The sequence below is a fragment of the Nerophis lumbriciformis genome, linkage group LG36 (assembly GCF_033978685.3).
Source record: "Nerophis lumbriciformis linkage group LG36, RoL_Nlum_v2.1, whole genome shotgun sequence".
Classification (NCBI taxonomy): Eukaryota; Metazoa; Chordata; class Actinopteri; order Syngnathiformes; family Syngnathidae; genus Nerophis; species Nerophis lumbriciformis.
The window spans coordinates 6019441-6045000 of NC_084583.2; the positions used below are offsets into that span (position 1 = coordinate 6019441).

The 25560-nt window shown below is 40.0% G+C and overlaps 1 protein-coding gene across 7 annotated transcripts in view; it reads left to right on the top strand.

Annotated features, from left to right (window-relative positions):
* mid2 (midline 2) overlaps window positions 1–25560 on the top strand; it is a 367099-nt gene that overhangs the window by 289705 nt on the left and 51834 nt on the right. For all 7 annotated transcript variants that reach the window (XM_061930298.2, XM_061930300.1, XM_061930297.1 and 4 more), the window contains 3 exons: window positions 10500–10607; window positions 24209–24357; window positions 24478–24605. In XM_061930298.2, the coding sequence (XP_061786282.1) occupies window positions 10500–10607; window positions 24209–24357; window positions 24478–24605 (385 nt within the window). The remainder of the gene's footprint in view (window positions 1–10499; window positions 10608–24208; window positions 24358–24477; window positions 24606–25560) is intronic.

A 25560-nucleotide genomic window follows, 5' to 3' on the forward strand; every position in this document is an offset into this window, starting at 1 on the left:
TGCAGACATATGGGGAAATAAGTACTAAAGTACACTTCTTCACTTAGCATGTTACAAAAAGAAAGATGAGTTGTAATAATACATAAAGTGTGATACATACAGTGATTACATAGGAGGCAGACACCACAGTTGACAAACTTCGCACAAAAGTCATGATGTTTCCGTGATTGTCGGTCCAAAGCTAATGAAGATTCCACAAAATTCCACATTGACGAAAAAAAAAGCATGTTTTATTGCACGTTTATGAGCTGGAGTATGTTTGGAACTATAAATAAACACATTATTTTAGTTTATTTTGTCAGAAAAACTAACGTCAGAAATTGCATGCATCCGGGCACAGCCGCACACGTCCTTGGTAGCAGTCATGGTGTCCCCTCCCCTTCGTTGCAAGTCTATATTTTTGTTTGTCGTAATATGTGCTTAAATGTGCTTTGCTCGACGTTGTTTCCAGGTCTCAAACTGATCCCTGTAAACAAATGTACTTTTTAAGTACAATGACAATAAAGTGTCTTTCCATAATTAGAAAAGATGATTGTTGGTGTCGATTGCACAATGATTTAAGACAGTGTCTTGTGTGGAAGGGACTTAGCTTCAAATCCAGTGTAGAGCATGTCTTTTATGCAAGTCTTTTTTATATTTGTATTGATCAATGACTATTTGTGATGGAAGGAAAATTTCTTTACTCTTGGAAAATGTCCCATTTTGTGACATGCAAATGTTGACAGGTGTGTTCCAAGGTAGCAGGTCAATTTAAATGTTCCCCGCCATTTTTGCACCTCCCTCAAGTTTTTCCTCTTTGAAACGTCCCTGTTTAATGCTAGCTAAAATATCGATAGGAGCAATATGTGTTGGTATTAATGGGAATGGGGTCACCTTGAAAGGCGTGTAGGAATAAAGAGCCTGGCTCGTTGATATTATAAGAAGGTTGCTCCATCACAAGGATGAATGATGGGATGGTTTGGTAAAACAGTGAGGTGAGGAGGGCAAAAAGAGGGAGGGAGCGCATCGCACAAAGAGATTTAGGTTGAGTGACGTTGTGCGAGGTAAAAACGAGGCGCTTTGAAGACCGACCTGGATTCCCGTCTGCTTTGTTTGCATCATCCTTTATTTGTTCAGAAGATACCAACACTCTTCTAATGTGTCAGCACACACAGAAGCAGCTTCCTCTCAATCCGCGCTTTTATGTCACTCTCTGTCAGGATTTGTTGACTTTTGTGTGTCTAATCTTCTGGGGCTGTCACAATTTGATATTCAGTGTATTAATTGTTGCTAATTTAACAAATGTTGTGTATTGCCCAAGAGCCAAATAGGGCTCTTGCTGCACATGCATTCATGGGAAGGTTGGACCAAAAATGTGTTTTGTGCAAAAACATGATAGGAAGTACGCCAGGAAATACTCATTATGTATTCTATTGTATGTAAAAAGCTTTTGTCAGTGAAATGTTTCCATCTCCTGAAAATGGTGTGGATTTTGCTTTTTCTACTGAACTACCACTGCACTATTCTCAGCGTCTCATTTGGAAGCTAGTTAGAAACAACCTTCACTTGTGTTTGCATATTCCTGACGGCGGTTTTGTCACCTTGTGTGCATGTGGATGGGAAATCGTCCACAAGAAAATAAATAGATGATGGAATAATATAAGTGTTTGTCTCACAATGGAGATTGTTTATACTCTGAAAGCAGCAAGAGAACTGTACTAACTAGACAGGCGCAGATCTCCACCATGCCCTATTTACCAAAAGTAAAAAAATAAAAAGTATTGAACCCAGACGGTAATCCAGATCAGCCCCAAAATGTAATAAATTGTTCCTTACCAAATGCAATCACTGGTTCCTTATCCAATTTCATGACACGACCTGCTACCTGAACCTTGTGGACATAAAAGAAAAATGTCCAAGTACCATAAAAAAAATTCTAAATTACACCCAATTAATAAATCCATTACAAAGCCAGATGTGAAAAATGCAAAACACTCTCCACACTTATCCATTGTTGGCGCATTGTAGCTGCTTGATATTTCTGATTGATTACAAAATTTTAAGAATGCCCATCCATCCATTTTTTACCGCTTGTCCCTTTTTTGGGGTCGCGGGGGGTGCTGGAGCCTATCTCAGCTGCATTCGGGCAGAGGGCGGGTTACACCCTGGACAAGTCGCCACCTCATCGCAGGGCCAACACAGATAGACAGACAACATTCACACTCACATTCACACGCTAGTGCCAATTTAGTGTTGCCAATCAATCTATCCCCAGGTGCATGTTTTTGGCGGTGGGAGGAAGCCGGAGTACCCGGAGGAAACCCACGCAGTCACGGGGAGAACATGCAAACTCCACACAGAAAGATCCCGGGCCCGGGTTTGAACTCAGGACTTCTCAGGACCTTCGTATTGTGAGGCACATGCACTAACCCCTGTTCCATCGTGCTGCCCCCTATATACTGTATATATATATATATATATATATATATATATATATATATATATGTATATATATATATATAAATATATATATATATATATGTATATATATATATATATATATACACACACATATATATATGTGTATGTATATATATATATATATATATATGTCTTAATAAGGTTATCCAAAAAATAGTGCTCGATACCGTAGTAGAGCGCAATATATGTATGTGTGGGGAAAAAAAATCACAAGACTATTTCATCTCTACAGGCCTGTTTCATGAGGGGGGTGCCCTCAATCATCAGGAGATTTTAATGGGAGCATTCGCATACCATGGTTTATATAGGGCACAGAGTGGGTGGGTACAGGCTGGCCTAGGGGCGTGGTGATTGGTTCATGTGTTACCTAGGAGGTGTTTCCGTCTATGGCGGCATGTTGTTACAATTTCGCTGCGCTTGTTGAGGGATGACAGGTCTGGACGGTAGATAATAAACAGTTTCTCTTTCAAGCATAGGTTGCATCTTTTATTACCACTATTGTAAGGTGTGCTGGATGCAAGAATTTGCCATGTTATTGAATATTCAACATTATTGTCTTTGAGGTCCCAAATGTGTTTGCTGAGTTCTGTGGTATTTCGCAGGTTTTTGTTCCTGAAAGAAGCCTTGTGGTTGTTCCATCTGGTTTTGAATTCACCCTCGGTTAATCCTACATATGTGTCGGATGTGTTAATGTCCTTGCGTATTACCTTAGATTGGTAGACAACTGATGTTTGTAAGCATCCCCCGTTGAGGGGGCAATCAGGTTTCTTTCGACAGTTACATGCTTTGTTGGTTTTGGAGTCGTTCTGACTGGGGGTCGACGGCTCATTTGCAATTGTTTTGTTGTGGTTTGAGATGATTTGTCGTATATTGTTCATGCAGCTGTAGCTCAATTTGATGTTGTTCTTGTTGAATACTTTTCTTAGGTTGTTGTCTTTGGGAAAGTGTTTGTCAATCAGGTTGAGGAATTTGTGTCCAATGTTCGTTGAGACGTTTTTGCTGTATGGGGGGTTGTACCAGATGATGCCGTTTCGTTTTCTGTTTTGACGGAGCAGAAACGTGTGAACTCGTTGGGAGTTTCCTCCTCTCCCAGCTCGCTAGCCTCAATCTGAACCTTGGTATTTACCGTGATGACGGACTGGCAGTGTGTCGCGCCTCGCCAAGGAGCAGCGAGAATACCAAGAAGCGCATATGCCAAATTTTCAAAGAGAACGGCCTACGGATCACGATTGAAGCCAACAAGCAAACCGTCAACTTCCTTGACGTCACTTTCAACCTGAGAAACAACAGCTACCAACCATTCACGAAACCCAACACAACACTCCAATACGTGCACCATGACAGCAACCATCCACCCACCACCACGAAAAGAATACCTACCGGAATCAATAAAAGGCTATCGATGCTGTCATCTAGCAAAGCTGAATTTGACCAAGCAACCCCCCCGTACCAAAAAGCCCTTGATGAAAGCGGATACAATTTCACCCTCACCTATGAACCCACGCCAGGAAACCAGCCAAAAAAGAACAGAAAACGAAACGGCATCATCTGGTACAACCCCCCATACAGCAAAAACGTCTCAACGAACATTGGACACAAATTCCTCAACCTGATTGACAAACACTTTCCCAAAGACAACAACCTAAGAAAAGTATTCAACAAGAACAACATCAAATTGAGCTACAGCTGCATGAACAATATACGACAAATCATCTCAAACCACAACAAAACAATTGCAAATGAGCCGTCGACCCCCAGTCAGAACGACTCCAAAACCAACAAAGCATGTAACTGTCGAAAGAAACCTGATTGCCCCCTCAACGGGGGATGCTTACAAACATCAGTTGTCTACCAATCTATGGTAATACGCAAGGACATTAACACATCCGACACATATGTAGGATTAACCGAGGGTGAATTCAAAACCAGATGGAACAACCACAAGGCTTCTTTCAGGAACAAAAACCTGCGAAATACCACAGAACTCAGCAAACACATTTGGGACCTCAACGACAATAATGTTGAATATTCAATAACATGGCAAATTCTTGCATCCAGCACACCTTACAATAGTGGTAATAAAAGATGCAACCTATGCTTGAAAGAGAAACTGTTTATTATCTACCGTCCAGACCTGTCATCCCTCAACAAGCGCAGCGAAATTGTAACAACATGCCGCCATAGACGGAAACACCTCCTAGGTAACACATGAACCAATCACCACGCCCCTAGGCCAGCCTGTACCCACCCACTCTGTGCCCTATATAAACCATGGTATGCGAATGCTCCCATTAAAATCTCCTGACGATTGAGGGCACCCCCCTCATGAAACAGGCCTGTAGAGATGAAATAGTCTTGTGATTTTTTTTCCCCACACATACATATATATATATATATATATATATACGCATCATTACATTTCACGTACAATTTATCTGTCGTCAACAGATTGTTTCAGAAACACAACAAACCAAGAGAATAGACAATATTCTGGTGAACAATCTCTGTCAGCCAGTCAAAACCAGTGAAATGTAAAAAGAGTGAGTCCAAGTCATTACTGCAGATGAACTCAACCCCATGATGTGATGTATTGGAACCATATTTGACATGATCGACTTTTTTATTTCACGAACAGATGATATATTAGGATCACATTGACTTGTTCCCTATTATTCTGCTGAAAATTATGTGGGTTTTTTATCTTCTGATCCAACATAGATGAGTTATGTTTTGCCAAGGTGTGTGACATGTCATTAAGGAACACTTGCAGAGTCACAGGTTGCCTGACACTTTCTTCTTTTTCAAGTAACATTAATGATAGCCCTAAAAACATTAACTAATTGTTCTTAGAGCACAAGTCATAGTACTACTTACAATTGTTTTAAACTTAGTAAAATCCATCCCTCCATTTTTTACCGTTTGTCCGTCTCTGGGTGGCTGGAGTCCCAGCTGCACTGTTAGATACATATTATGGTGCTGTGATGAACCAAAAGCCTTTGTTTGCAGTTTGATTCCAGTTTGTTATAAATAATTAATAAACAGCTTTGTATTAAAGTGGAAAATGCTCACAAATCTGTTTAACGAACATTGTATTGCATTGTTGAAGAATTGAATATTCTTCACACTCTTACACATTTTTTTAACCTTTTTCTAAGTCTTAATAAGTGAAATGATTGTGTTTCAGTGCAAAATGAGAACCTGTGTTTTTTTGTTTTTTCAGGTTTCCATTTCTTTATATTTCAAACTTCACAATTACGTTATGTGAAAATTATGCTTTATTTTTTTAGGAAAAAAAAGGGTTCAGGATGTTCATCTTAATTCTTGTTCTGTGTACTTTGTGAACACTTGTAATTTAAACAGTCTCTTAAACTGAATTATATTGGTGCTTGGTTTGATTTATTTGGTTAATCCATTCCATAATTTAAATCCACATACAGATATGCTAACGGTTTTAAGTGTTGTACGAGCATACAAATATTTTGAATGAGATTTTCCTCTAAGGTTATATTTCTCCTCTTTTATTGAGAAGAATTGTTGTACATTCTTGGATAGCAGGTTATGGTTTGCTTTATACATAATTTTAGCTGTTTCCAAATCGTTGAATTCCAATATCTGTTTTTTTAATAAATAAAGGGTTTGTATGTTCTCTTTATCCAACATTATGTGTTATTCTAACTGATCTTTTTTATAACACGGTTAGTGAATGAAGCGCACATTTGTAGTTGTTTCCCCATATTTCTACACAGCAACTCAGATATGGTAACACTCGTGAGCAGTAGAGAAAATGAAGGGATTTTTGGTCTAGAACATGTTTTGCTTTATTCATTATTGACGTGTTTCTTGCTACTTTATGTTGTATATTTTTTACATTAGATTTCCAATTAATTTTATCATCTATTATTACACCCAAAAATGTGTTTTCTTTTACTCTTTCAATATCTACTCTGTCTATTTTTGATCATCATTATTACACCCAAACATGTGTTTTCTTTTACCCTTTCAATATCTACTCTGTCTATTTGTATTTGTGTTTGACTTTCTCTTCTACTGTTACCAAATAGCATTATTTTAGTTTTACTGACATTCAAAGATAGTCTGTTCGACCACCGCTACTGCTCACTGCTCCCCTCACCTCCCAGGGGGTGATCAAGGGTGATGGGTGAAATGCAGAGAACAATTTTGCCACACCTAGTGTGTGTGTGACAATCATTGGTACTTTAACTTTAACTTTTGTCAAACCATCTTTTTAATTTGTTCATTTCTTCTGTTATTATTTGTATTAGCTTTTGTGTGCTCTCTCCTGAACAAAATGCAATTGTATCATCTGCAAATAATACAAACTTTAAGTCCTTTGTAACTTTACAAATGCCGTTTACATATAGATTGAACAATTTTGGTCCAAGTATTGATCCCTGAGGTACGCCACAAAATATTTTCAGTTCTGTGAAAGTGTGTTCGCCTATCTTCACGTGTTGCTTCCTGTTGGTTAAGTAGCTTCTAATCCAGTTCAATACCAACCCTATGATTCCATACCTTTCTAATGTGTTTATTAGGATGATGTGATTAATTGTGTCAAATGCTTTTGTTAAATCCATAAACACTCCAGCAGTAAAAATGTTTATTATCTATTGCATTGGTGGGCTTCACGGTGGAAGAGGGGTTAGTGCATCTGCCTCACAATACGAAGGTCCTGAGTAGTCTTGGGTTCAATCCCGGGCTCAGGATCTTTCTGTGTGGAGTTTGCATGTCCGGGTACTCCGGCTTCCTCCCACCTCCAAAGACATGCACCTGGGGATAAGTTGATTGGCAACACTAAATTGGCCCTAGTGTGTGGATGTGAGTGTGAATGTTGTCTGTCTATCTGTGTTAGCCCTGCGATGAGGTGGCGACTTGTCCAGGGTGTACCCCGCCTTCCGCCCGGTTGTAGCTGAGATAGGCTCCAGCGCCCCCCGCGACCCCAAAGGGAATAAGCGGTAGAAAATGGATGGATGGATGGGATATTGCATTGGTGATGTCTTCTGTTATTTCGATTAATGCCATTGATGTTGAGATGTTCGCTCTGTATCTGTATTGGTTATCTGTGAGTGTTTCGTATTTATTTATGAATTTGTCTAATCTGTTGTGAAACAGTTTTTCAGTGATTTTAGAAAATTGTGAACATTTTCTCTAAGGACACAACCAAGATCAATTTGTTCTTTTTTTATACAATCATTAAAGGGGACTGCACTTTAAAAAAAATGTTGCCTGTCATTCACAATTATCATGAAAGACATGACGACAGATGTTTGTTTTTTTTAATGCGTGCTGAATATTACATAAATTTGATCAAAAGTCTGCTTACAATGGAGCATATGGGTGCCGTTTAATTCTGCCTATAGAGCCCCTAAAAATACATCCAAACACCTCCATTGAGGTTTTATACACATGATGTAAGGGAATAAGCGGTAGCAAATGGATGGACGGATTTACGTATTTTGATCATTTTAAGCATACACAGCACATTAATTTCAAAAACGCATCACAACGTTTGCTTTTTTTCTCCAACGTCACTGATTATTGCTCACTTTCGACTTCATGAGAGCCAACAACCATAATAAAAATCATTTACTGTACAAGGTCTGCTGTCATTATGATGCAGACTGCTGGGATGTTCATATATTCCCATTTATGTGACGCTCGGGTCGCATGACTGTGATTACTGGCGTGTTCCCAAGATGCAGAAGACCGAGTAAGTAATAACTATTTAATGTAATGATAAAGACAAACAAAAAAGTATCGTTTAGAAGGGCACTGAAGCATAGCTATGCAAAAAACGAAACTAAAATTGACAGGTTGAAAAACAACAAAACCGAATGCTGGAACACAGCAAAACTCACTGCAGGAAGAATGAGCATCTACATCATGGGTGTCAAACTCTGGCCCGCGGGTAAGACCGCATTCACCGCTAATTCTCATACTTGCCAACCCTCCCGGGAGACTCCCAAATTTCAGTGCCCCTCCCGAAAATCGTCACGTCCGCTTTTCATCCAGTCTAACGAGTGCTGGCCCAGTCACATAATATGTGCGGCTTCTGCACGCACACACAAGTGAATGCAACGCATACTTGATCAACAGCGATACAGGTTACACTGAGGGTGGCCGTATAAACAACTTTAACACTGTTAGACATATATGCCACACTGTGAACCCACACCAAACAAGAATGACAAACACATTTCGGGAGAACATCCGCACCGTAACACAACATAAACACAACAGAACAAATACCCAGAACCCTTTGCAGCACTAACTCTTCCGGAACGCTACAATGTCTGTGTGTGTGTGTGTGGGGGGGGGGGGGGGGGGGGGGTATTTGTTCTGTTGTGTTACGGTGCGGATGTTCTCCCGAAATGTGTTTGTCATTCTTGTTTGGTGTGGATTCACAGTGTGGCGTATATTTCTAACAGTGTTAAAGTTGTTTATATGGCCACCCTTAGTGTAACCTGTATCGCTGTTGATCAAGTATACGTTGCTTTCACGTGTGTGTGTGTGTGTGTGTGTACAGAAGCCGCACATATCTTGTGACTGGGCCGACATGTTGTTAGAATGGATGAAAAGCGGACTTGACGACAGCTCGTAGAGGACGTTAAAGGCAGTGCCTTTAAGGCACGCCCCCAAGACTGTGGTCCGAGTGGACTACGAGATATAACGACTGATGAACACCTTCGTTCGATAATGAAGGTTGCCTCAGCTCAAAGCCTGAGCCCCGACAATAATGAACTAGCATCCAAGAAAAGATGCCAGGTATCTGGCTTGGGCACATCAGATTAGATCAGTGTGTTGCAAACTGAGCAGTTTAAAGTCCTGAATGGTTATTCATTGTTATTTTATTTTCAAATTTATTAGCCTGTGGAAAAAGTTAATGTTGATATTTACATCAGAAGGCTGCAAATAGAAAAGAGGCATTCAATTTGTATTTAAATTGTATTTGATATGCCATTGATATTTTTTAATTATTATTATTATTATTTGAAACTCGATTTTGCATGTCACTATAAAGTTATATAAGCCTTGCGTGTTCAATATTCGATGCAAAACTTGTTTGGGTCCCTATTAAAAGGTTCATTTGTTTAACCTTGGCCCGCGGCTTTGTTCAGTTTTAAATTTTGGCCCACTCTGTATTTGAGTTTGACACCCCTGGTCTACATGAATGATTATCCATTCCAAACAAAGAATGGTAGCTCACACTCAACTTAAATAGAGCTGATTGCTAACAGAAAGCAGGTGCGTGGATCAGTGCTCAGAGAAAGATGTGTGAAGCGGTCACAAAAAAACACCAACACACAACACTGGTGTAACCAGCCGTGACAATTTAGGTGAAAAATGTGTCATAATACGGGCGACTAAACGGGGTGGAGGAACAAGCACTTTTCATGTCTTTCTCGCCAGTTCCAGGTATTAAATGGCTGTCAAAGTGTCCCAACTTGTCAGATTATATTCTCAGTCATCTACTTTCCAGGTGAGAGGCGTGATTTATGATCTACAATAAACCTCCATAGAACAGGGAAGCGAGGAACGAGCAGACCACTCGATGATGTCAACGTAGGGACACACAGAAGTGATCACATCACCGCTATAAATAGTTTGCCTGCATTAGCGCTTATGATAACAATATCACTAATACTTGTTAATATTACATTTTAATTAAATTTACGAAATGTAAACGGAGTACTGTTGGCGCTTTTTGAATGGTTGTTTGTCTGATTTTATGGGCAAAATAGTGGAGCTCCCATTTGCTACACTGTAAGCGGACTTCTATTTATGTTTATTTAATATTTACAATGCATTTAAAAAAATACATCCGTCGTCATGTATTCATGTATTTGTCATAATGATTGTGAACGATAGGCAAAATTCCAAATACATTGCATTTCCCCTTTAGCAATTGCTGCGTAATGCACACTAATTAAGTGCACATTCAGTAACATTATTGTGTTTAGTGTGATTTAAGGCACATTCTTTCAAAGTTGATGATGTTTACATTGGTGCTTCTTCTCCAGGTGAACACCGCCATGCACGAAGCCAAACTAGTGGAGGAGTGTGACGAGCTGGTAGAGATCATCCGCCAGAGGAAGCAAGTCATCGCTGTGAAAATCAAGGAGTCCAAGGTAAAAGATTGCAGGGACACTTTCTTTTTTTAAATTTGCAGGATGGCCAATCTTGGTCAAAAACAGAGGTAGAACACGCTAACATGTATGTAAGTGGTGCTTTAATTATTGAGATGTACTTGAAGTTGTTCCTGTGATCACAAATGTTGATGAATGGATGAAAAAGAAATAGGTAAACGGAGGGCAGGAGTAGGCTGGGCTAAAAGGAGGAGAAAGGGCAATGATTTATTTATTCCATAATGACACAACAAGTGGGCTAACAGTTTTCACCGTCTGGCATGACTGAAGACACATTAAGACGATTGATTTGAACGCCTACAATCAACTAGAAATTATGTATGACCCTCAGACACCGTTGCACAAGTCATTATGCTGCAACAATATCGCTAGTCAGTTAACTGAGGAGTCTCCGATAGCCATTGGCATTAAAAGTGTGGCTGAACCTCCTGATGTTTGTTTTTCTTTTTTTTTTCTGTACCTCTGCGTTGAGCAGTTTGCTCATTACCGCTTTTACAACATTGGCACTCTTGCTGCTGTTTTGTGCAATGTACTTGTTATTGAGTAAAAGTACCAAATTCCTTTGCACTTTCTGTGCTATTAAGGTAAATAAATGCCCTGGTTCTAATGACATGGCATTTATGGTAGATATAATTCATTATTTCTGGCCAGGGATTTCATAAGTGGGGGAGACCTAACTGACTTGCGTACAGACACATGTTTATTGAGAAATATGCCGTGACGCCGAGAGGGACAGGCGGTAGAACATAGATGGATGGTTCAATGGGAATCAAATTGTTCAATAATTGAATATTCATACGAACATACGGTCCCACATGAATACACAAATACAGTAGATACATACACACTTACGTTACATACATCCACACGCACATTCACTGTACAAACATACATATACATATTCTGTACATATACATTCACTGTACAAACATACATATACACATACTGTACATATACATTCACTGTACAAACAAGCATACATGTATACACACTGTGCAAGAAGGGGAACCGGAGGGTGTGTTCCAACTATCGTGGGATCACACTCCTCAGCCTTCCCGGTAAGGTCTATTCAGGTGTACTGGAGAGGAGAGGTTAGTCAAACCTCGAATCCAGGAGGAACAGTGTAGTTTTCGTCCTGGTCGTGGAACGGTACACAAGCTCTATACTGTCGGCAGGGTCCTTGAGGGTGCATGGGAGTTTGCCCAACCAGTCTACATGTGCTTTGTGGACTTGAAGAAGACATTCGACCGTGTCCCCCGTGGGGAGTGCTCAGAGAGTATGGGATATCGGACTGTCTGATTGTGGCGGTCCGCTCCCTGTATGATCAGTGTCAGAGCTTAGTCCACATTGCCGGCAGTAAGTCGGATCCGTTTCCAGTCCTCACTGGAAACGGGTCCGACTTACTGCCAAGGCTGCCCTTTGTCACCGATTCTGTTCATAACTTATCTGGACAGAATTTCTAGGCACAGTCAGGGCGTTGAGGGGATCCGGTTTGATGGCTGCAGGATTAAGTCTCTGCTTTTTGCAGATGATGTGGTCCTGATGGCTTCAACTGGCCAGGATCTTCAGTTCTCACTGGATCGGTTCGCAGTCGAGTGTGAAGCGACTGGGATGAGAATCAGCACCTCCAAGTCCGAGTCCATGGTTCTCGCCCGGTAAAGGGTGGAGTGCCATCTCCAAGTTGGGGAGGAGATCTTGCCCCAAGTGGAGGAGTTCAAATACCTAGGAGTCTTGCTCACGAGTGTGGGAAGAGTGGATCATAAGATCAACAGGTGGATCGGTGCGGCGTCTTCAGTAATGCGGACGCTGTATCGATCCGTTGTGGTGAAGAAGGAGCTGAGCCGGAAGGCAAAGCTCTCAATTTACCGGTCGATCTACGTTCCCATCCTCACCTATGGTCATGAGCTTTGGGTTATGACCGAAAGGAAAAGATCACGGGTACAAGCGGGCGAAATTAGTTTCCTCCGCCGGGTGGCGGGTCACTCCCTTAGAGATAGGGTGAGAAGCTCTGTCATCCGGGAGGAACTCAAAGTAAAGCCGCTGCTCCTCCACATCGAGAGGACCCAGATGAGGTGGTTCGGGCATCTGCTCAGGGTGCCACCCGAACGCCTCCCGAGGGAGTTGTTTGGGGCACGTCCGACCGGCAGGAGGCCAAGGGGAAGACCCAGGATACGTTGGGAAGACTATGTCTCCCGGCTGTCCTGGGAAGTCTGGGCTTCTCTGCTTAGGCTGCTGCCCCCACGACCCGACCTCGGATAAGCGGAAGAAAATGGATGGATGGATGGAACTTTATATATATATATATATATATATATATATACAAAATAAAAAATAGTTTTTAAATATTGTGTTATGATTTAGTTTCATGTTTAACTTGTATGTCCTGGCCGGGAATCAAACTAAGTTCGCTTAAACAAAACACTGATATTCAAGCCTTTGCGCTACTAGTAATCACAATCATTTAGGTTGTGATATGCGTTCTTATCCACTCAGCAACACAAACCTTTTGAGCTGATTTTTTTTTCCGTATTTGTACATGGTTGATATTGCAGTGTGGAGTCCATCTTGCTGTTATTTGGCATCTGAATGCTAATTGGTCAGCTGCTAGGTGCTGTAAGTCATTATCATATTGGCAAGAAGGCACTCCCAGAAAGCCTATTAAGTCTAAAGGGACTAGCTTCAGCCTAGGAAGCCACTTGTGTTTGACTTGTCTTCATTGAAAAAGGTCACATTATTAATTGTTGAAAACTGCTTTTTGAATAAGTGCACTGGACATGTCCCCCTACTTAAATGATGTCCATGTTTCAGGCTTTATAAATGAATGGGTCTGTCGCCTACAATCATGTAAGGATCATGACCATGTGTTGTATCTCAGGTCACAGAAGTTTGTTGTAGTCATTGTTCGGCTCAGTGAGTCGCAAAGGGGTTTTTCGGACGTGTGAACAAAAACACAAGTTTTGTCAGGTTTAAAAAAAGGATGTTTGGTGAGGAGTTACAGTCTCCTGCAGGAAATTGTTGGTCTTTGCAACAGAATAACAGGATTATGCAGGCTGAGATCACAGCAGTGCAAGGTGTTCTCCTTCTCTCTTGTCATTTCCTCTTAAGAACTCTGTCGCTCTCCAAGAAGAAGACTTAATCTCTATTCCCATGTCCTGGTGTCTTTGTGGAATGTTCTTAATCCACCTCTGTCTTTTCATCGTCAATCTATTTTAGATTCTGAAATGTAAAATCAAATCTTCTTTTTTTTTTTTTTTTTTGTGCTCAAGCTGTGAATATGTGGGCTTGTGTCGTACTTCGCACAGGTGGGAGTAGAGGGAAAACAAGTTCACTAAGGCATGGAAAAAAAAGTTGTGGGTATATTTGGTGGAAAGTGGGGCACAGAAGTTTGGAGCTGATGGCTCAGAACTTTGTCTGGTTCCAGTGCCGCTACGTTACGTTTTGATGCCTTTGTCCCCAAGTGTAAAACTTTCTAGCCAATAAAAGAGCTTCAATGCATCGCCATGAAACAAGGTACAACATTAAAATGAGGGTTTTTTTGTCTTTTAATGAATAGGATTTTTTTTTACATTTATCCACTGATACTTTTTGTGTCGGAACTTAAGAGTTGTAATGAATTAAAATATTCTTTAATTGCCAAGTGCTGCAGTCTAATCTTTTTAATTCAAGACACAGTTTTTAATGTTACTCCACTATTAAGACCGACCCAGGTCCCTATTGTAGTCTTGCACTTCCACAGATATCATTCATTATTGTCAACAAATTGGGATAATTACATCCAAGACGCTTTACAAAATCAAACAGCGCTGCGTGTCTGCATGTGGTCAACAAGCCGCTTGAATGGCGTTTATTGTGACGGCAGATTATGGCGCTCTAAGTGGAAGAACCTCCAACCTGTCAATTAAAAAGTTCATTAAGTCGCCAGCTCAGAGCGGCTTCTAAGTAGGAGACAGTAATTAATTGCACATTAGGTAGCGATTGGATTCTTTGGGAACGTTTGATGACAAGCTCCTAACCGATTGCCAATTTTCCCCCCATGAAGTTTCTGTTTGCATAATTAAAAGCCTTGTAAGCAAAAATGGCTTGCTGAAAATGTAAACGACTCATTCTGAGTGAATATCCCTGTCAGCAAGCATCTTCTCAAGGGGCGATACTAGTGAATAGTGATGGGTCAAACAATACTGAAGCATTGATGATACTGTGTTCCTCTATATTAGAGCTGCAACGTTGTTGAAAAACGTTGACAATAAAATTTGTCACCAACAATTACAAAACCCGTTTCCATATGAGTTGGGAAATTGTGTTAGATGTAAATATAAACGGAATACAATGATTTGCTAATCATTTTCAACCCATATTCAGTTGAACATGCTACAAAGACAACATATTTGGTATTCAAACTGATAAACATTCTTTTTTTTTGCATATAATCATTAACTTTATAATTTGATGCCAGCAACACGTGACAAAGAAGTTGGGAAAGGTGGCAATAAATACTGATAAAGTTGAGGAATGCTCATCAAACACTTATTTGGAACATCCCTACAGGTGTGCAGGCTAATTGGGAACAGGTGGGTGCCATGATTGGGTATAAAAACAGCTTCCCAAAAAATGCTCAGTCTTTCACAAGAAAGGATGGGTCGAGGTACACCCCTTTGCCCACAACTGCGTGAGCAAATAGTCAAACAGTTTAAGAACAACGTTTCTCAAAGTGCAATTGCAAGAAATTTAGGGATTTCAACATCTACGGTCCATAATATCATCAAAAGGTTCAGAGAATCTGGAGAAATCACTCTACGTAAGCGGCATGGCCGGAAACCAACATTGAATGACCGTGACCTTCGATCCCTCAGACGGCACTGTATCAAAAACCGACATCAATCTCTAAAGGATATCACCACATGGGCTCAGGAACACTTCAAAAAACCACTGTCACTAAATACAGTTTGTCGCTACATCTGTAAGTGCAAGTTAAAGCTCTACTATGCAAAGCGAAAGCCATTTATCAACAACATCCAGAAACGCCGCCGGCTTCTCTGGGCCTGAGATCATCTAAGATGGACTCATGCAAAGCGGAAAAAGTGTTCTGTGGTCTGACGAGTCCACATTTCAAATTGTTTTTGGAAATATTCGACATCGTGTCATCCGGACCAAAGGGGAAGCAAACCATCCAGACTGTTATCGACGCAAAGTTCAAAAGCCAGCATCTGTGATGGTATGGGGGTGGATTAGTGCCCAAGGCATGGGTAACTTACACAACTGTGAAGGCACCATTAATGCTGAAAGGTACATACAGGTTTTGAAACAACATATGCTGCCATCTAAGCGCCGTCTTTTTCATGGACGTCCCTGCTTATTTCAGCAAGACAATGCCAAGCCACATTCAGCACGTGTTACAACAGCGTGGCTTCGTAAAAAAAGAGTGCGGGTACTTTCCTGGCCCGCCTACAGTCCAGACCTGTCTCCCATCAAAAATGTGTGGCGCATTATGAAGCGTAAAATACGACAGCGGAGACCCCGGACTGTTGAACGACTGAAGCTCTACATAAAACAAGAATGGGAAAGAATTCCACTTTCAAAGCTTCAACAATTAGTTTCCTCAGTTCCCAGTCGTTTGAGTGTTGTTAAAAGAAAAGGTGATGTAACACAGTGGTGGACATGCCCTTTCCCAACTACTTTGGCACGTGTTGCAGCCATGAAATTCTAAGTTAATTATTATTTGCAAAAAAAAAAAAAGTTTATGAGTTTGAACATCAAATATGTTGTCTTTATAGTGCACTCAACTGAATATGGGTTGAAAATGATTAGCAAATCATTGTATTCCGTTTATATTTACATCTAACACAATTTCCCAACTCATATGGAAACGGGGTTTGTATTTGTCAGTAGTCGTGACGTCATCTCTCGTCTTTTTCCGGGCGGAAGCGGGTCCGCGCCGCCACTCGCATAAAAAACAACATCAGTGTTGTTCCTGGCTCAAATTGAGGCAGAGGTGGTACAATCCTGACCATGTGCCAGAATTTTAACAAAAAAATTGTAGTTGTTTTCAATTTACAGTAATATGCTGTAAAGAACACCGTAAAATGTATTGTCATTTTTATTAATTTGATGGATAGTTTGCTGTAAAATCATAAGACAAGCGGATATTTAAGTATGTATTTTTATTTAGACAAAACATATTTGGAAAGTATAATAATCCATCCATCCATTTTCTACCGCTTGTCCCTTTTGGGGTCGCGGGGGGTCCTGGAGCCTGTCTCAGCTGCATTCGGGCGGAAGGCGGGGTACACCCTGGACAAGTCGCCACCTCATCGCAGGGCCAACACAGATAGACAGACAACATTCACACTCACATTCACACACTAGGGCCAATTTAGTGTTTCCAATCAACTTATCCCCAGGTGCATGTCTTTGGAGGTGGTAGGAAGCCGGAGTACCTGCAGGGGACCCACTCACTCGCGGGGAGAACATGACAGACAACATTCACACTCACATTCACACACTAAGGCCAATTTAGTCTTGCCAATCAACCACAATAAAGTTTAAAAGGCATGCGATTTCAAGCAGAACATATATTTTTTCTGTCAAAATGAAAAAAATCCATTACATTTAGTGAGAAAATATTACCGTAAGTACTTTATTGACACATATCATTTCCAAGTGTTTGCGGGCCAAATAAAATGATGTCGTGGGCCAGATCTGGCCCTCGGACCTTGAGTTTGACACATGTGGCGTAAGCGCTTGCATAAGAGAATGATGGGCTCAAAGCTTGTGTGATGGGGCCACTTTTGCTTGAGACACTCATAGATGATTTTGAAGCAGCCTTCAAGTGCTCTGTGGACAAACATTTCCACCTGTTGTCACCACCATGAATTATTACATTTTAACTGCCTGTTAGGTTAATTTCACTGCTCTGTTTCACCTGGACTTTTCACTTTCCTCCTTGTGAGATCACTTTTTTAAAAAGTGGCTGATTTTGCCTGACATATCTGCATCGCTAAAAACATAAATGTTACACGGAGGAAACTTTTTTTTAAATAAACACGACATGCTTGTAATGCTTTCTTGGGGTAACGCCTTTTAGTTGACCTTGTACCAGTTAATCTGTACTGTCATGAAACTCTACCTGATCCTATGCAAACTTCTAATAAATTCTTCATCAATCAATCTATTATAATTAGTCAGAAAAGGTTGGAAACGAAGGTAACACTACTATCTGTGTTCACTTACCAGAGACAAAATGTTCACAGCACAGTCTGGAGTGTTCTGTAGGGTCGAGTGATCCCTCCATATCATGCTCCGTATGGCAGAAATCCACTTGTTACGGCGGTCAACGTTATGCACCAAGTAGCAGGAAAAAACATGATTTGATCTGTTTCTTCTTCGGTAATTGCTTCAGGTCTTTCCGGTGCACTGCTGTCGATATAGCGCCTCTGTAGTGGCACAACACTGCAACTGCAGTTAAAATACATAGCTGTCGCAGAACTCTGAACATGTAAAGTGAGGGAACATTTCTTCTTATTCTTCTTAAAAAGATTAATAGCTTCCTCATTTTGCAAAGAGGCTTTGTTTTTATGGCAGTACACCCGCGAAACGCCAGCGTTTAATGCGAAGACATGATGTCGGACATCTGGAGGGAGGACGCGGTCTCAACCTCGGTAAGATTGTTAGCTTGTCCTGTGCCTTGCTAGCTAGCTAACAAGACTGAGACGAAGTTGTGGGGAAAATAACTTTAACTATCAGTTTAGCCGAAGTCAGCCAGCTAAACTTTGTCTACATCAATTAGAGGTTTTTTTAATGCAGCGTCAATTTGCACTGCAGTAAAAAAAGGCGCAATAACAAACACAAACCGCACGCATTCACACACACCCACACCCACACACACACACACACACACACACACACACACACACACACACACACACACACACACAGAGAGAGACTGACAGGCATCAATGTGGCGGTATCACAAGATTAAACATACAATCTAGCCAGCATTTTAAGAATGAATCAAATATAGAATTCTACACATTAAGTCTATTAGAGTGCTAAAACTGCCAAGAGTTAATCAATAATCAATATTCCAGTGTGCAGCTTTTTAAACATCACAAAATTACTTTCTTTTAGAGGAAGTTAGATATTGTGTTTTGTTGTTTGTTTTCTTTGCTGCTATTTTATCTGGGTTTTTATTATACATAAATAAGCTTAATAGTTTTTTTTAGCAATTTGCCTTTCCTTTTTTTAATAGAAAAGTTTTAATAATCATTTAAATGTTATAACAGCTGAATGAGCAGCAGTTACAGTATCAATACATGTATGAATTAATTAATCATCTTTGTTGTCCGTAAACACATACCTAAAATAACTTAAGCTGCTTTTAAAAGTCAATGGAAAAATTTGAGCCATTAAGTATGCGTACGCGTTATTATCCGACTCGTCGACTAATAAGATAGTCGTTGACTAATTGACTATCAAAACAATCATTAGTTGCAGCCCTACTCTATACCTTTTTTAAGAAAAAAACATGTAACCCATTCAGCTGCTGTATTGCTTGATTGTGAAGCAACAAACTGTGTTTATCAGGAAGTACTCGATCTGAATGGAATATTTCCAAGTGTGGGATCATTTTGATAGTATAGCGTCAAACAAGGTAAATGTTCAGCATTGATCATCACCAGCCCGGAACTGGAATATTGCAACTGCATTTTGCAAAAAGATATGTAAATACATATCTTTTTGCCACTGGAATATTGCAACTGCATTTTGCAAAAAGATATGTATTTACATATCTTTTTGCAAAATGCAGTTGCAATATTCCAGTTCCGGGCATTGATCATCACCAGCCCGGAACTGGAATATTGCAACTGCATTTTGCAAAAAGATATGTAAATACATATCTTTTTGCAAAATGCAGTTGCAATATTCCAGTTCTGGGCTGGTGATGATCAATGCATTCATAAAAGCTTCAGCAGTGGAGAAATATCTAAACAATATTCCTGAGGTGGAGGTCGGCTGTTTTGGTGACGAGTAGTTATTTTCCAAGATGAGACCGAGGTTTCTTACATGCGTAGAGGGAGGACAGGGTGAGGTTGTCTATTGGACTTTTGGACAGAATAAGTGAGAGGTTTTGGACAAACAACTTTGAGGTTTGGACCGGGTTGAAGTGTAGATCCGTGTAACAATGGTAGTTAGGCTTTGGTGTCATAGTATTATTTGTCCGAGTGGGAATATGCAAAGGTTGAAGAGAAGGGGTCCAAGGACCAAACCGTGTGATATACCTTGAGACAGGGAGGACAGCTATGGATTGATTGCTGTCAGTTGGTAAGGTACGATTTGATCTAGGAGAGTGCAGTGATCTTCAGGGAAGGTTTCCAAGCAGGAAAGAAGAAGGGAGTGATTTATGCTGTCAAAATCTGCTGTGAGATCCAAAAGGATGAGGATGTCGAAGAGAGGAGGTGGTCCGAGTCTGAGGATAGGAGAAGGTGGTTTCAGACTTTGATGAGGGCTGAAAACAGTAGTCGAATTGAAATAGATCTGGGAGGTTTTTAGGGATGTCACGGTATTATAAATGCCATCCGCCCGAATGCAGCTGAGATAGGCTCCAGCACCCCCCGCGACTCCAAAAGGGAAAAAGCGGTAGAAAATGGATGGATGGATGGATAGTTTTACGAATTTACAGTATTCCCATTAATACCATGACGCGTGACTCTTATCAAACAAAAACTTGGTGAGCGTAGTTTTTTCTGGCTGGCCTAGCTAGGACTGTCAGTAAACTCCATCTCACAGAACCCTCTGCGCAGCGCAGGACGGGCAAGATGGGGCGTAGAACGCCGTAAGTGAAGTGTGTTCGTACTCGCAGCAGATAAAAGGAATTGTTTCTTGGATATTAGATGTGTCCGTAACTGCTTGAGTTATGTCGCTAACAAACGGAAAATCAAGTTCACGCCAAAATATAACCTCTTTGGCGAGAAATTACCCCCCAAAAAATGTTCATTACGAGTAAACTAAAAAGCTACTTGATACAGCTTCAATCCATCCATCTATTCAAAAAATATTTGAAGCCAAACATCAGTTTGTGAGGTATTTACATTATTTAAACTTACATTGTTAGTTTACTTTTCTGAGATACAACATTTTCCAGACTGATATTAAAAATGTCCACTGTAGAGGACACGGTTTCTCAGAAAGCAACAAGTTGAAAGATACCAAAGTGCACATTATTGTTTTACACTGGATGTTTACACTCTTGCTTGAAAGACTCTTAAGTTATATTTTGAATATTTTCTTAAAAACATTTTAACATTATATTTAAAATACATATTTGTAATAATAAATATGATTGGAACATGTAAACATTATATTTAAAATACATGTTTGTAGTAATAAATATGATTAGAACATTTAACATTATATTTAAAATACATGTTTGTAGCAATAAAAATGATTAGAGCATTTTAACATTATGTTTGTGTTCAATTACAGTAAGCGTGTTTATCCTAAACATTCCTAACACTTCATTTGGCACACTACACCGTTTTTACCAAGCTTATTGTTTTGGACCTACACCAGAATAATATTGTATTGTGGCCTTAATACCACGTTAATAGCGTACCGTGAGATTTGATACTGCTACATCCCTGTTGAGATGAGTCCAGTATTTTTGAAAGAAAAGGGATGTTGAACATGGGCCGAAAGTTGCTAATGGGTTCTGTTTCAAGTTTTTTTTTTAGGATGAGCGTGACTGAAATTGTGTCCTTTAGTGTCAATATTTAATTGAGCACAATTATTACCCAGGATTGCCTTAATTCTCTTGGGCATGGATGGTAGAAGACTAAAGCTACACCAGCTTCCCTCCTTGCAGCAGAACATGGTGACAAATACTGAACTCTTCACGTTATGCAACATGTTTAGGAGGTCAGCACAAGAACAAGAAGCCAAGTGGTTGACCTCACCTTTGACCTATTAACTGGGCCTCTCTCTGCTCTACTGTCTCGGTCAGGCTTGTCTTGTATGTCCTCGTGCACAATGTTTATGTCTGAGAACAACACTTGTTGTCATTTGCTTTTTCTTTCAAATGTGAAAGCCACCAGCTCCCATACAAATATATTTATAGCTATTTCCTCAGAGGGATGTATGTTGTGTGTACTTTTAGACAAAGTGCAGTAATTTGGAAGTGATTTTGAATCAAATGGACCTCTTTTTGTACGTCGGCTGCTGAAGTGCAGTTGTATTCCCAAGTAGTAACTAGGGATGATACTCGAAACCGGTTTTCCCGGTTGTTCGATAATGAAAGAACCAAGTCCTCGGACTCAAATCCCTTTTTGAGAACTGGTACCTGTTATCAAGACCACTATATTAAAGAAAAAGAGTTGGTTCTTTATTCGAATCCCTCGGAACGAATCCCGTCCCGACCAGAAATGCACCGTGAGACATCACAAGAAATTACGTCACGTAGCTCAGTCATTAGGCGCAGATAGGGAAAGCAGGAAAAACAATGGACCGGAAAAAGCGCTCCAAGGTGTAATAAAGTTCAAAACAAAAGGTATAATCCAATGAATAACTTTACTGAGAGATTTGAGCAGGGTACAAACACATGACGAACACTTTTACGACCAACCGAAAACATAGCAACCAGGCTAGCAACGCACCTCCTTTACGGCAGCTGTCGCAACGTTCTTAAAGCAACCGCAGCACATACATATATATACAACATATATGACATGATCTCCCTTTTTTAACTTTTGTTTTTCTTTCCTTGTAAACAAAACAAAATCACACTGTATATGTGTTGTCTGTCTAATTATAAATAATGCAGACGAAGCGTGTTGCCTGAGTTCTTGACGTTTACTTTCACAGCATGCTCATAACCTCATTCTTAGCTGCCGGGTGGCGACATGCAACAACACTTTTCGGGGCTACCGCACATGCTCGTCACTCCCGTTGCATGCTGGGTAGTGTAGTTGTTATATTCCTTAGCCTAGCTCATAACATCACATCTTTCCCCCTATAAAGAAATAATGTTAACTCAATAAAGTGTATTTCTTTTTTTAGCTTTAACTTTTCATATTATAGCATTGTAACCACATTTGCAAACACCTTTTCTCTTCATAGAATTTTCTTTCAATAAAGAAATAAAGTGCAAAAATGTCAAAGCATCATAACAAACAGTTATGTCAAATAGCAGCAGAAGTGCACTTTTTGGAGAGCTGTATTATTTTAAGTTTTGTGCCCAAGGGACTGATTTTATTTAACACTATATTATTATTTATACACCTATAGTGATCACAGAGACAGGTTGTTTTTGTGTTACTGTATATATTTGTTTTTCTGAAAAATCCCACTTAATATACTTTGGGTAACAACAGTCAATATGTATTTATTTTATTTTATTTTTTAGGGGGGTAACAGTCAATATTTATTTATTTATTATATTTTATTTTTTTCTTATATAATAAAAGTGAGCTTTTGTTAAACCAAATATTGTGTGTTTTTTTCCATATACAACAACCTATCTGGACTCAATAAGAGAATCGATAAGGAATCGGTTCGATAAGAGGATTCGATAATAGACTCGAACTCGACAATTTCTTATCAAACATCATCCCTAGTAGTAACTGTGAGCTTATTAAATGTTATTATTAGCCACAAAGGAGTTGCGTGAGTGTGTGCACCGTATTTTCCGGGCTATAGAGCATATCATTATATAAGCCACAACCACAAAATTTTAGGGGGAAAGATTTTTTTTTCCATATATTAGCCACAGATATATATACGTTGTGAAATGAGGTATTTACACATAAAGATTCTGTAAATCTTTACTGACACACTTTGATTGTTTCCAAATGGTGTATGTAACACGGAAGTAAAACGGCTGATCAAACAAAACAGAAGTCACCGCCATGGACCCACTAGCTACGAAAGCTAGCTCTCCAATCAGCTAAACAGATTCAATAACTCCACGGTTGACGTCTTGGTGAATTTACTGAAGAATTTCTGAAACTGAAAAAACACAAAAATATTGCCGTTGTAAGTTAATAATACTATCACACACTCATAAACGTGTGAGCATATTAGCTAACGCTAGCGACGCTAGCGTCATTACATTAGCTAGCACATACAACAATGTGTAAACACTCCTACAGACATCACACTTGGGACGCTTTAGTAAGTATAAACAGCTTTAGATTGTAAAACTTACAAACGTTGCTAAGAGTTATAAATGTGGAATCTATACGAGTAGAACGCTATGGACGGCTAAAAGACCGAACAACACTTTACTTCCGATTGAAAGTACTAATTGGAAGGACACATGCACTGAACAATCTCGTTCAAAAAGTGGTGCCATAGCACAAACAATAAAACACATTTTCAGTGTATTGGCTTGTTTTTTTTAACTAATTTTATTATGGCTATCTGCGAAGAAAAGTGAATAGATTAGCTGCAAAGTCTTAAAAGCTGCAAGGTTTAAAGTGTAGGAAAAAAGTAGCGGCTTATAGTCCGGAATTGACAGTAATATCTGCTGGCTTTGGATCACAGTGTGCATCTAGAACAGAAGATTGTATTCCACAACATGTTGTGTGTTCCAGGTAATGAAGCTGCGTAAGCTGGCCCAGCAGATTGCAAACTGCCGCCAGTGTCTGGAGCGCTCCAGTGCCCTCATCACACAGGCCGAGCAGAGCCTAAAGGAAAACGACCACGCCCGCTTCCTTCAGACTGCCCGAAACGTAGCAGAGAGGTAAAGTGATGGACACAGTCGTGTCGGCTTGTTATGCAGTCAATCTCCAGGAATTTTGGGTTGACGGCCTCAGTGTTTCTCAATTCAATCTTTCAAATCCTCCTTTTGAACACCCTTCAGGGTTGCCATGGCAACAGCCTCCTCCCAGGTACTCATTCCAGACGTCAACCTGAATGAAGCTTTTGACAACTTTGCCCTGGACTTCTCCAGAGAGAAGAAGATTCTGGAAGGCCTAGATTACCTGACAGGTCAGGGTTTTTCTGTTGTTTTATATAATTCCAATATTTATTTAATATGATATTCTATAATGGCAATTAATACAATGGACGACTAAATTGGCTGACTTTGAAGATGTGTTTGTTAGGGGTTGTCGACAAAAAATCATCAATTAAATTTGTCACCGAAAAAATAAATCAACGTCTGAAAAGCAACAAAAAAAAAGTTTGTGGCCACTGGCAACAATGCCACTGGGGAAAACATCAAACGTATGGAAACACAAACTCTAAACACGTCAACGACATAAATAACTTGCTCAATTTGCAAAGCAGGAGCATTTAAAACGGAGGATTCGTGGAAATCTAGAGGATATGAATATACTCTGCAAGATAGTTAGCTTGTTAGCCAGCTAGCTAACAACAGTTTTGTGAAAAAAATAGCTTTAGCATTTTATCTAAATTCGCTAGCTGAACTTTGTCTATATCAGTGCTTCTCTTTTTTTTTTTTTTTTGATTTCATTTATCCTGTTGCTTCTATTGTGACCTTTTTCCATTGATACTTAGTTTTATTGACACTTTGGCTGGCATTGCTTTAAAATGGACTTCTATAGAAGTACGGTTGAAAGTGTCCTTACCAGCTCAATCACGGTCTGGTATGGAAACTGCACTGCTAAGGACAGGAAGGCACTCCAGCGAGTGATTAAAACTGCTCAGTACATATCAGGAGTAGCCTTCCCCTCACTACAGGAAATGTACTCTACCAGGGCCACCAGGAGAGCACACAACATCATAAAGGACAGTACACACCCCCAGCACAGTCTCTTCAGCCTCCTACCATCAGGCAGACGATACAGGAGCCTGAAATCCAGGACTACGAGACTGACAAACAGTTTCTACCCACAGGCCATCACACCCCCGAACTGTGAACCATCACTGTAGACACTTTTCACCTTTGATCACTAAAGACACTTTAACTTCTGCTGTGACC